The sequence below is a fragment of the Nesoenas mayeri genome (genome assembly GCF_963082525.1).
Source record: "Nesoenas mayeri genome assembly, chromosome: 1".
NCBI lineage: Eukaryota > Metazoa > Chordata > Aves > Columbiformes > Columbidae > Nesoenas > Nesoenas mayeri.
This window is the reverse complement of record NC_137541.1, coordinates 130,060,320-130,073,223: the sequence shown is the minus strand read 5'-3', so window position 1 is coordinate 130,073,223 and position 12,904 is coordinate 130,060,320. Positions and strand designations below refer to the sequence as shown.

At 49.7% G+C, this 12,904-nt stretch overlaps 1 protein-coding gene across 1 annotated transcript; it reads right to left on the bottom strand.

Moving 5' to 3' along the window:
• Window positions 1-1,393: 1,393 nt before the first annotated feature.
• Window positions 1,394-12,306, bottom strand: BCL9 (BCL9 transcription coactivator; the record flags this gene model as incomplete). The annotated part of the gene is made up of 7 exons (XM_080363727.1): window positions 1,394-2,913; window positions 3,911-4,171; window positions 6,048-8,277; window positions 8,689-8,788; window positions 9,252-9,441; window positions 10,346-10,662; window positions 12,254-12,306. The coding sequence occupies 7 exons, from the start codon at window positions 12,304-12,306 to the stop codon at window positions 1,805-1,807; spliced, it is 4,260 nt and encodes a 1,419-aa protein (XP_080219853.1). The 3' UTR covers window positions 1,394-1,804.
• Window positions 12,307-12,904: the final 598 nt, after the last annotated feature.

Below are 12,904 nucleotides of genomic sequence, written 5' to 3'. Positions count from 1 at the left end.
CTTCTCCAGAAGCGGGACTCAACTCCCAATCCATGTTTTAGCATCCAGTCTTTCACTCCTCACAGACAAAACCATAAAACCTTCTTGCGGAAATGCTCTCAAAAGGCAAGTTTGAAAAGACAGTGGATTAGGAAGCGATCAATGAAAACTGCCATAAAGCAACAATTTACCCAGCAGGGTTGCGTTGATAAAAATCTGCTCGCTGACAGTTTCTCTCTCACCTTTGTTATTTAAGTTCATCCATTCCCCACTATCACAGCCTCTGAGCGATGGCAGTCAGAGACCCTACCCAATCCAGAGACCCCAGGGAACACACAGCCCTGGTGCTCTGCACAGCACTGGACTCCAGCACTCAATAGGCAGGCAGGGCTGCTTAGGGAAGCTCAAAACCCACATACCTTGTAGTGCTGCAAACACTCACCTGGAGGAAGCGACAGAGACATCTTTCATCTGCTCCTTGACTCTCAACAAATTGAAGAAGACAGACTGTAACTATCATCCCTGCTTGTCCTGAAGACCTCACTCCAATGAAAACGAGCTCAGTCCAGGATTAAGGGAACAGAAGTGCACACAGCTGCCTACAGACCAGACTTTTAGGAGCTGCCAAAGCTTACCCCAGCTGGCCTCTGCGCTGGCTGTGATCACGAGAAAGAGCAAACAGTCATCTGGCCAGCCATCTGATGTACACAGAAACAACTGGACTGGATAAAGAAGACAGTTCATTTTTGTAAGAAACAATATATTTTATTTTTCTGACACCACAGCCCTGGCGAGTGGTTTTGTACCAAATTTAATGGAGGTTACACAGAACGTTTTACGCTGGGGAGGAAAAAAAAAAAAAAAATAACCACAAAAAAAATCCTGGGTAACTTTTAGTGTCTGTTCCACTCCCACATTAATAAAATCACTTGGGGTTTCTAAGAAAAGGAGAATAGGAAACAGTGAGAGAGACTACTGTAGGATGTAACAGTGTCCAAGTCCAGGCCCTTCCTAAGAGTGGGAAGAGTCCCCCACGTGAGGAGAGGCTCTCCTAGGTTTACTCCTCAAAATAACACAATGTATTGCAGCTGCCATAGGAGGAGACAGAAGGGGGACGGAGAGAGAGAGAAGTCTATTTAATAAAGAGTGGGAGGGAGAGACAGAAGGTGCTGGACAGCACGCCATAATTTGAAAAATATGTCCTTAACTTATTATTTATTTCTTTTAAAAGATTCCCCTCACTGAACTTAAGTTCCTTTTTGTGCTTTTCATTAATACTCTGCTCTGAGGTCGTAGTTTGGTTTTTCTATACATTGGAGTTGAAGGAAAATAGTCCGAAGTTCTGAAGATGGATTCTCCACCTAAAGTAAACAGCCTAGAATCCCATTCTCCTCTCACCCCAAAGACTAAAGTCTCTGCTAAAATCCCTTTTACAATATAGTACAGTACACAAAAAACCCCAAAAATAACCGAGAGTTCTGGGAGAAGCCAGTCCAAAGGACGTAAACATACAGAGAATGGTGCAACTTGTGACAAATGGCAATTCTCAAAATACAGCTAGAGGTTCTCAAAGCAGGTGCCGTCACGGGATACCCAAGTCCACAAAAATAATTTTTAAAAAATAAATCTTAAAAAAAAACAACCTGTTAAAATGAATATTTTTTTTTTCAGGTAATTCCATACATTCGAGATTTCCCAAAGTGTCCTCTGGTCTCTTTTCACCTATTGCATGGCCAAACTGTACTCCTGAAGCTCCCAAAAAAGCCCTCAGGACTTGGAATCTCATCTTGACAAGGATCAGAATATCCAGTCTTATGGTAGCAGCTTAAAACATCATGTTCCCTGGGTTTCCAGGGCCTTGGCTAAATCCTCCCATGCCAACGTCAGCAGCCATACCTCGGGGCCTCATCTGGGGGGGAATCATGATGTTTTGTTGGGGTCCCACCATGCCCTGCATTGACATCATCATACCAGGCGAGCCTACGGGGCCCGGGTGGCTGTACAGCCCAGCAGGGGCTCGGTCCTTGCCTGGGATCATGGCCACGGGGTTGCTCATGAGAGCGGGCTGGCCGGGCATGGCCGTTTGTGCTGGTGACATCATGCGGTGGTGCGGCCCCATCATGCCTTGCTGCAGGAAGGCAGGCGGTCTCATCGGGTTATGGCCCGGCATGGACGGAGCCGTCCCAAGAGGGATGTCCGGAGTCCCCACGGGCCCGGGGCCACCCATGCCGGGCAACGTTAGTCCCATCCGCGGGGTCTGCTCTCCTATCATCCCCTGCATGTGGGAGAACCCCGGCCCGGGGCCCTGTGGCTGCTTGCGGCCCGGCACCTCCCCACGAGGGAAATACTGTAGTGTCTGGCTCGGCTTCTCCGACGGAATAATCCTGGACAGGTCAAACTCTGGTATTCCCGTGGCTCCAGGACGGATCACCTCCTGCAGCTCTGGATCAGTGAAGACCGAAGGCATGTTGTTCCCAAGAACGGCGAAGGAGTCTGGACCGCCAGGGCCTCCAGTCTTGCAAAGTGCTGGATCTGTCGAACTTTGGGGCAGGTTGGTGGGACGCCCCAGAGGTCCTTCTCCGTGGAAGCCCATTCCTGCTGGGAAGTTGCCTTGTCCACCGCTGGGCCCGTTGTGTGGAAATGGCACCTGCTGTGGAGGGGACTGTACAGGAGGGAACCCCTGTGGGAAGCCCAGGCGTCCTTGAGGTACCATTGGAGACTCCTGGGAACCGTGCCCCATCATTGGATTGTGTGACATCAGGCCAGGTCCCACGGGGACCCCATGAGGAGGTATATTGGGTCCCATAGCATTTGGAGAGGGCATCTGGTTGTTATGGGAAAGAGGCTGGGTCATTCCCATTGGGCTAAGGGTTGGCATTGGACCCACTGGGTTTGGACCTGAAATTCGAGGATTCTGAGAATTAATGCCCATTCCTAGGGAAGAAACAAAGAGTCACATTTAGATAAAAGCCAATAATAATCAAAGAAGCTATCAGAGAGCTTTCTGGATGGTTATCAAATCCACATGCACTCAAAAAAAAAAAAAAATTAAAGTTAGTAAAAAGCACCTATAGCAGCTCTGGAAAATGTTACTTTAACCAGAAAACAGATGCCACCTGCACAATAGCCTCCCTAAACTTGCCACTGCCCCATCAAAAAGTGACTAAAACCTGCTCTGTAAGTAGAATCTCAATCCAACCCATACCTTTACTACTTCCCTGGCAGTCCAGATGACGCAGGCAGTAATAAACATGTCTGTGGCAGATTACCAGCATACGGACACTTGTCCGCTGGGAGGTGACTGAATCTCCTTTCAAAAATCAAGAAGTGATGAATCAAGTAACTCTCATATGACTAGGAGGCAGCAATCAATGAGGTTAATGAGCTATCATCGTGAATTTATTCAATTAGCCAGCTTCCCCAGGTATACTCAGAGCCACTCTGATCATTACTGCGTGAAACAGACAGCAAAGCTACAGGTAAACTCATCAAGAATTCATTACCAGTTGCCACTCTCATGAAACATCCACTCATCTTCTCTTTCAACCACGTCAATTCAATTGGGCGGAGGGGCTACAGCTTACTTTGGTATTAAATATGTAGCCACAAACATTAAGCTATCAGCAGGAACTGGTTGTCTCACACAAGTAATTCCAGTCTGCCTGAGTAAAAATCTCTCCCATACATAAGGGTTTTCAAGATTAGACACTTTCTGAAGAACAGACACTTTTTGGACAGAGAAACCAGTTGCAAGGAGAATTTCTGTCTCCCCGCTTCAGAAAATTGCAACTGCCTTCCTCAAAAGCAGCCCACAGCTATATATTCTCCTGGGCTTTTTCCTCTCACCATCTTCATTTGATGAAGCTTCCACAGAAATTACACTCACCATATTGCCTGATAGCTTGGGCTTAGGTTTCTTCAAGTTTCTTACCTGGTACGCTGTTCATAGGTGGCAAGTTTGGGGAGCGTGCTGGAGGGGAGTCATCATCCGAGCTAGCCACAGTTTTGATGGCATCATGATAGAGCGGTGTAGAGCTGGGCATGGCAAATTTGGACATCCTGGACATCATAATGGAGAGGGGATTCTGGGAGAGGGTCGGCTCTGGAGGCATTGTGTAAGGACTGCTAGAGGGAAGATTTCCAGGAAGAGTCACAGGAGCAGACTGGCTGACTGTCGAAGGAGGTGGACCACCTTAGGACAACAAAAAAATAAGGAGAAAGAAAAACATTTTATATTTTTTTTTCCCCTCTTGTAATTTTTTCTTTAAACCACACCCTTTCCTCCTAGAAATCTCTTTTATTGTAAGAGACCATCTGGCTAATGCAGTCAATGGTTGTGAAAAGTAACCAGAAAAACAAGCCTATCGGTCAAGATGGCTAACATTTGTTACCCTGGATTCTGCACTTCTGCTGGAACTATCTTGACCCTCTACAAATCCACAAGAAGAATTATCAGGTAAGTCTGAAAATCCTACAATCCAACTGCCATACACTGAAGACAGATTTAGGTACCAGGTCTAGCCATAAAAACCTGTAGTTAATTAACTATGCCTGCACCCACCAAACATCAACTATAACTCCTTTCCTTTTTTGTTTAGGAAGCAACAAACAAGCACAAGAGACATAGCCAGTACAACGAAAGCCATAGCAAATATTATGCCAAGCAATGCAAGCAAATTTCTGACAAGGCTGCTGCAGCAATTACAAGTAAATCTCTCTGTTTGTGTTTCATTTCAGGTTTTATATACATGTATTTATTGCTCATTCCAGTTAAAGAAGTGTTCTCTGCATCTATTAGCTTAACGTCATCCTTTGCTCTCCCAAAACTACAAATAAGTTAACTGCACTTCCAGCATCCTTTGTTCTTCACCCATAAATTTCATGCCATCCAGACCACATTAAGGAAAGATCCTAAATCAAAGTTGTACTACCACTGAAAATTCACTGCACATTCCTCAGTTTCCCCCAGAGAAAAAAGAAAAAGAAAGGAGAACAGAGAATATAAAATTCCTGCAATACCGAAACATTTATGCTTTGGAAGAGCTGCACATAAAAACATTTGTTAAGCACAACATTAGGAACGGACTAGAGAGCACTTAGTTCAGACTTGTAGGCACTTGGGCTCACGCTGGGCACAGCCTCAGCAACCGGGACAGACACTACCACCCAGGCTCCCTTCCTGAGCAGAGACACCTGGCCAGCAACCCCCACAGCTGCTGTGAGCAAGAAAGAGGTTGCCCTCCCTGCCACCACAGGCACGTCCTGGCCACCATGCCATGACCCGTTGTAGCAGCAGAGGGCCCCACAGCCAAGCCTCCTCTCTGCCAGGAGACCCTTTGGGCAGGACAGCCAGGGCTGTGGCACTGAGAGCCTGGATGGAGGGACAGAAGGATGAACACGCTTCAGGGTGAGCTTTGGGAGGGTTTGGGAGTAGGAAGGAGCGGGCAGGGGCACACAGACGTGCAGGAGCAGATGGGGCAGTGCCACCAGCAGCACCCCGAGGTCCCAGGCACAGCATAGCTCAAGCATGCTACCAAATGCTACCTAGGGTGTTTAGCTCTCTCCAAAATGATCAAAAAGCCTAAACAAACATCAAGCACAACTCCCTGTCTGTGGTGGTAAACCTAGAAAGCACTAACCATACCTAGACAGGTGACTGTCTTTGTAGTAGCCTTCTACCTCAGTGTTTTCACAACATCAATAGGATCTTCTCCACAAAGCTATGGTCACCAGGAGCTATGACAAACTGGCCAAAAATCCCTCTGAGGAGAGATTTCTCCTATCAACACTCCACATCTTTTCACACCTCTTGACCCCACCCCTTCACTTTCATGTTCTCTGAGTGACCAGCCCTCATCTCAATACACAAACCACAAATACAACAGGAGGAAGAAAAGCGCTTGCGCTCTACTCACGTAGTCACCCACCAGACCCTGGGCACGGCCTCCCTCAAATGGGCAAAGCACTTGCCTGTTTTCTGCCACCCTGCAAGAAACCTTCCCCTCGCTGCACACCTCAGGGTAACCCAAGGTGAAGAGCCACATCCAGCTAGCAGGGGCAGCACTCACCTGACTCCACATTCCCCAGCATGGCTGGAGAAGACATGGTGAGAGACGCCTTGTGGTTTGGGGGTATCCCAGGGCTCTGCAAAGGAGGCTTTGGAGACGAAGTCCATCCAGGAGAAGGTGCAGGAAGAGATGGAGACTTGAGGTGGACAGGAGAAGCAGCAGCTGACCCCAAGACAGGGGGGGACTTTATGGAGGCAGCGGCAGCTGCGGCAGTGGGGCCCGCAAGCATTCCTGCCAGCTGGGAGGGTGTCTGAGGGGACTTGAGGTTCCCCGAGGGAGACCCCATCATGGGAGACTGGACCTGGCGCATTGTGGGGGACTTCAGGGGGTTGATTCCTGGCGAATGCACCTGACCCGCCGTGGAGATATCCAAGGGCTTGCGGCCGAGGCTGCGCTGCGCGGGGGGAGCAGTGCTGAGGCTGTTGGGGTTACTGGTAGGATTGAGAGGTAGTGGCGGCATGTGGCTGAGCCGGTTGTTAGTCCTTTGGTCAGGCCCGATCTGTTCTCTGAGATTTCGGAGACCGACTCCTGGGCCCTGAGACATGGGAAGGAAAGGCCTGGGACCCATGCCGTACTCCTGCTGCGGGTGCTCCCCAAACGGCAGCGGCACCATTTTCTGCTGAGAGGAGAGCATCTCTGAGACGCCAGGGCGCAGCTTCATCATCTCTTCTGGCCCGACTCCTGCCTCCCTCAGCTTCTGAGGGACCAGGGGCGGGTTGGAGCCCATGCTAACATTCATGCCCATGTCCCCCTTCATGCTGCCAGGGCCCATCCCGAACTCCAGCTCCCTGTTAGAGCCCATTTGTGGGGGTATCCCTTTTGGGAAGTCCCCCCTGGAGGGGCTCATCGGCCCTTCCACCGGCATGCGAGGGAAGATGGGGTTGTTCCCGGGCTCCATGTGTCTCTGGGAGGGCATCATTCTGTTCATCTCCATGCCGGGCCTGATGCCTTCCATGTTCATGCCGGGAGGGAGGCCCATCTGTTTCTCAGCCAGCTGCTGCTGATAGAGCTCTTCGGGCAGGCCCTGCGGATTGGGGAACCGCTCCCCTCGGCCAGGGCCACTGAAGACACCCTGGCCAGGAGGAAAGTTTCGGCCATCTGGGATTTTTGGCACGTCATCTGGCCAACTAACTCCCGAAAGCCCAGGCCGGGAGGCAGGATTGGGGACACTGGGGCCCTCCATGTCCGGGTTCATCATTCCTGCAAAACCAGGCAGGCGCATCTGGCTCCCAGGCATGTTGGGATGAGGGGCCATGCCCCTGGGAGGCAGAGAGTGCGACATGTTCATGCCTTCAGGGAAGGGCTCCGGACCCCCAGGTCCCCAGCCCTCCCCAGGGGTCATCTGATAGGGAGGGGGAGGACCTCGGACCACTCCACGAGGCCCATGCTGATGGACCATCATGTCCTGCAGCGAACACTGCTGCACAACCACCTGCTCTTGCTTCCTTCTCTTCTCCTCATAAAACTCCTGCTGTAGCTTGAGCCAGGCCACCTGCTCAGGAGTCATGTGGTCCAGGTGGTCTGGACCTATGGGTCCTGACTGGGAGTTCATTGGTGGTGGCCCAATTTCATCTGGGGAAAAGGGCATGTCCCTGTGTCCTTGAGGGCCAAATGGAGCCCCTCCATCAGTCCGAGACCCTGACCCTTTGCCTAAACTTTGGGATTGAGCCATCATGGCCTGTATCGGCCCTTCAGGTTTCTTTTGGGGACCATCCAGCACTCCAGCATTTGGAGGTGGCCCCCCACTTTGTCCTCCTGCAAACTCCTTCTCATCAGGGAAGAGCATGCGCTGTATGTCTCTCAGGGTCTGCAACGAGCGTTCCCGATGCTCCAGCTGCTCCTGTGACAGTCCATCTGGGTTCTCGCCCAAACTGGATGGGTCCCCACCAGACACCTGCTGGGGAGGACCTTTGGGGTCTGCAGCAGAGCTATTGCTACCTTGGGAAACCGGGCTAACTGCTCGGTTATTGGGAGTCGAACTCTGCCCAAACCCTTCTGTCTGCAATGGGGTAGAGTTGGCAGGGCTGCCCACAGACATCACTTTGCTTTCCACGCTGGGACTGTCCTGATCTATAGGACATGTGGGGCCGGTGGGTTTGGATACCGGCGCTGACAAGGGTGGAGTCGGCTGCATTTTGGCATTCTGGGGAGGGTTCTGGTCCTGGGTGGAAGGGGGCTGCGGCTGCGGCAGGGGCTTGGGTTCAGTCCGAAGTGCAGTGATCTGGGGGTTCTGCAAGAGAAAGCCACACGCTGGCACTCATTCATCTTATAGCCGCGCCACAGAGGTACAAACAAAATGTCCTGTCTCAACCCCACCAGCCCACACTCTGCAAGGGAGGGTGGCCTCCTTGCAGAAACCTATTTTGTTCAAGCATTACAGCGAGCAGCCCTTGCTTCTGTGCTAGCTCTGCATAAGCAACGGGTCAGAAATACACCGCCCAAATATTGCAGGACTCAAGGGTCTTCTTTGGACGATCCAAGACATTTATTTGCAGAAGGCTAGGACAACAACTCTCTTTATGGTGTTTTTCCACCCTAAAACTAATTTCAGAGTGTAGATAATCATCCTTCTCTCTGAATCACACACACACACGAGCACATTTACCATTTCCCTTCCCACCCACATGCAGATATTCCCTACCAAGGGTACAGTGCTTCGTTCCGCCTTGCTCTTCGAGATGTTCTGGATATGAAAGGACACGATGGTTTCCACCTGTCCCTTCAGCACAGCTTCTGCAGCCCTGAAAAGACAGACAGACACGCATATCCAGCTGAAGCCAAGAATCAATTTTTCTTAATCACTCTCCCTTCTGTCCTTCAGCTGGCAGAATGGAGAAAGACTTAACCACACATATTTCATTCTAGATGAGTAGCAAAAGAAAAATGCTTACATCTACAAACTCATCGGCATTCAGGGTTCACGTGTCAGTTTAAGCCATCCTGGCTGCTACTCACTGCATGGATTGCAAAACAATATCTACCAGCATTTGCCAAAAAAAACACACCTTGGAGGAATAAATAATCGCTTCTCAGAGGGCAAGAGGTAGCGACATTCTCCACTCCAGCCTCTTCAGCATCCCCAAAGTAATGACTTTTTGCTACAAGAACACACTTGACAGAGAAAATGCACTTGTGATATGCTTAAAAAGGGAGCACAAATACAAGCACCGCTCCCTGAAGACATTTAAGCATCTACCTACTTACTTGTTGGCCATCTCAGTAGAAAAGACGTAAACCACTTTGGATGGAGTCTTCTGCCCGCTTGCTGGCTCCAAAGAAGCAGTCAGGCCATGGGAAGGTGTGGAAGACCTTGGGGCTGAAGCATTTGAAGGAGTCATGGAGTGTGGTGTGTGCTGAGAATCCTGGGACTTCACATGATCAGCAGAATTGCAGTCTGGAAGGGAAGAAATAAGGAAAGAGAGCAATCAATACCTTGGGAGCTCTTTGGAAATCATTTCTGGAAGCTGAGCAGAGCTTTTCCTCCTCTGAAATTTCTCACTTCTCTCTCAAGCACCACTAAAGGCAATTCCTCTATTACACCATGCATCTTCCCTCTAATGCCACACTACCCTACAGGCACGGCTGGGAGAAAGCTCAACTTGTCCCTTTCCAAGCCAAGTGACAGTTCTGAGAGTTGATCCCTTTAGAATTTTCCAGTGGCCACAGAGATTAGCAGGAAAACTATACACCACAGTGAACAAATGTAAATATCTCTGCACACAAGGTGCAAAATTTTACTTTTTTGTCCTTCAGCCACCTTAGCCAGGTGACCTAGCAAATGAACAACAAAGGAAAGACAGACAACTGCACATCTACTCTGTTTTCACACTGCCTCACAGACATAATGTTAGAGCCAGGAACAGAACACAGAAATTCCAACTCTCTGGCTTGAGATACCAGTCAGGGTGCTATGGGTTATGTATCTGTGTTGACAAAACATGCTTGCATATTGTTCGAAACCCAGTTACAACAGAGCGGTTCCTGAAAGGCCAAAGGCCAGAAGGAAAACGACAGGTTGCATTTGTACTTTCAAATCCTCCAGGGGAGTTTCAGAGCTACAAAGGAACTTTCCCACTAGAGTCAGGTCTGCACTTTAACTGAGCGTGAATGGGACGTTTACGGATGCCAGCTATGAAAACGCCTCCTCACCTGCTCTCGAGACCTTTATACTTCATTGGCTGGAACTTACAGAACCCCAGACAAATAAATGTTTTGCTAACACTTGCATAGCAATTCTCCATCTCACAGAGGACTCAGACTAATTGCCTGCACTTTCGCACGAATTCTAGCAAACATACCTTTGATTTCAGGGTCGTCGTTAGGAGTCCCAGCTTCCCTCTGTTCAAAGGAGTCTGCCGAAATGCTCCTCTCTCTCTTCCCCTTCCCCTTGGCACCATTTCCAGCCCCATTCTTCAGCCCCATGCTCCCACCTGGGCCAGGGAGCACTTTGGGGGGGTGACCTCCACTTTTGGGGTCACAGGGAGAGGGCTGGGATTGGCTGGTGGAGCCCCCTTGTTTGCCCTGGTTGGAAAATTTGGAATCCAGCTGGGGGTTGCCAGATGGGGACATCACTGTAGGGGGACGGACCATCACCTCCTGCTTTGATTTGGGGCTACTGGGGACAGAGCAAAAAAAGAAAAAGCAAAAAATGTGACAAACCACACCACTGATTCATTCAACCCTGTAGGAACAGATTAGAGAGAAGCAGAAACAACCACTGCCACCTTTGCAAGCTAAGGCAATTGCTGACAAATAAAAAATGCCTGCACGCTTAGAGCCATGCAGGTGCTTTTTTGAACATGCCCTGAAAGGGTTATTATACAAGACGGGATCTCATTGCTCAAGAAGGCACCAGGGCAAGCTACAGACCTGTCAGATCCCAGGAATTGCTGTCACATGAGGACCTACCTCTAGGGCTTCTGTCAATAAAGACAACGGTTTCTATGTGCACAGAGAAGCACCTCACATGAAGACCAGCTCCGAGTAAACACACAAGGCACAATAAAGTTCACCTCACCAATCTCCTGGACCTCAACTATATGCTGCAGCTCTGACTAGAGTAGGACCCCCCCCACCCCCTCCCTTTTACCTCTCTATCCAGTTCTACAGGGAGCACAAGGAAAACCCAGCATTACTGCAGCATTCATCATACATTGGGGCAAGCTGCCAGGAAAACACAAACCTCTGACCGTGAAAACAATTAAACCAGCTACAACCTGCCTCTGAATAAGGAAAGAGGAGGATACCATCTCCCTGCACACTTCTGCAAAATGGGGCAGGCAAAGCTGCTTTAATTTGCCAAAGGAGATTCAGAGTCTTTCCTCCCCTGGTCCATTCAGCAAATTGCATCCTAAAAATATTTTGTTCCTCTGGGTTTTACATATGTATTAGCCACCCCTTCCTCCTCACTCTCCAGTTACTCCATTGCTATTAGATCTTCCGCACTGTGTTTTCCCATGATCACTACCACTTCCAACAAGCAGTGCTACTAGCATCCTCACTGTGGGACCCATACAAGCTGCTTCCTCCTTTGGACAGACATCTGACTCAGAAGCATTCCCACTGAATTACTCTTAAGCTCCAGATGACCTCTAGGAGTAAGTAATCAAACTCGAGAGTACTGTCAATGATATTATTCCAAGTCCCCGGACACTGCTTCACTTTCATATTTTTCCTCTTCCAAATGAGTGGAGGAGAGATGCTGACCTGCTGCACAGGCAGGTGAATGATGCAGAGGATCTCAGTGCACAGCTGATCAATCCTCCAGGCTGTTCAGGCCAATAATATGGAGGAAGCATTTTGGGTGAAAGCATAGACAGAGAGACCTGCTGCTGCCCAACTACCCCTCGGGGAAACAGATAATTAGAAGAGCGGGGGGGGAAAAAAAAAAAAAAAAAAAAAAAAAAAAAAAAAAAAAAAAGAGAATCAGCATGTTTACTCTCCTACAGCCTATTCAGACACCTGATGGGAGGGAAGAGGGCATGAAGGATGGAGAACCTGCATCTCACATGTGTAGAGCCTTAAGCTCATCCTGAGCCCAGCTCATCAGCACTGTGCAGCCAGCGCCCAGGTACTCAGCAGGTCCCATGGGAGCACAAAGGAGGACCAGCAAGTCACATGCACCAGCCCCTGGATAATTCTGGAACAGGGCAGAGACAGCATCATGCACCAATTCAGAGCGGGTGAGTACAGGCTCTTTTCCTTACCTCTGTGTGTTGCCTGACGGGGAGTTCCTCACTTTGGGGTTACTGGAATGCATTGACAGAAATCCTGAGCTCACAGTCTCACACGCACGCAGATGGGCTCTCGTCAAGTTCCTCTGGGGAGTGTGCTGCCAGAGGCAGCGTCGAAGCACGTTCTGCCACTCGCTTCTCTCAATGCTGGCTGTCTGCTTGCCTTTTTTCTCTTGGCTCCTCTCTGGTTTTGCACTGGGCGCTCCCCTCCTGCAGTTCCAGCATTCTCTAGACGCGTGCCTCCTGCTGCCCAGGGGAAGTCTCGCATCTCCAGGGCACACTGTTTAAAACCACCCCACAAGAAGAGAACAGAAAACCAGTGAGGAATTTTCCAAGCATACATGGCTGGTGTAAAGCAGTACACAGTAATTTTTCCCCCACTGCTGAGAGGACGCAGAAGAACAAGAACTTTCAGATGGCTCAGTACAGCTGTGTATTTCAGAGTGAAGGCAGCCCTGGCTGGCCACTCGGTCTGCAGGCAGTGAGGCCATCTTCGCTTCATCCAAAACAAATCACTCTGGAGTCAACAAAACAGGGAAGCACCTCGTACCTGAACGCTTTGATTCCACACCTCTGCTCAGCTCAAAGACACCTCACAGCAAGTCAGTAGGAAGCCAAAACGTC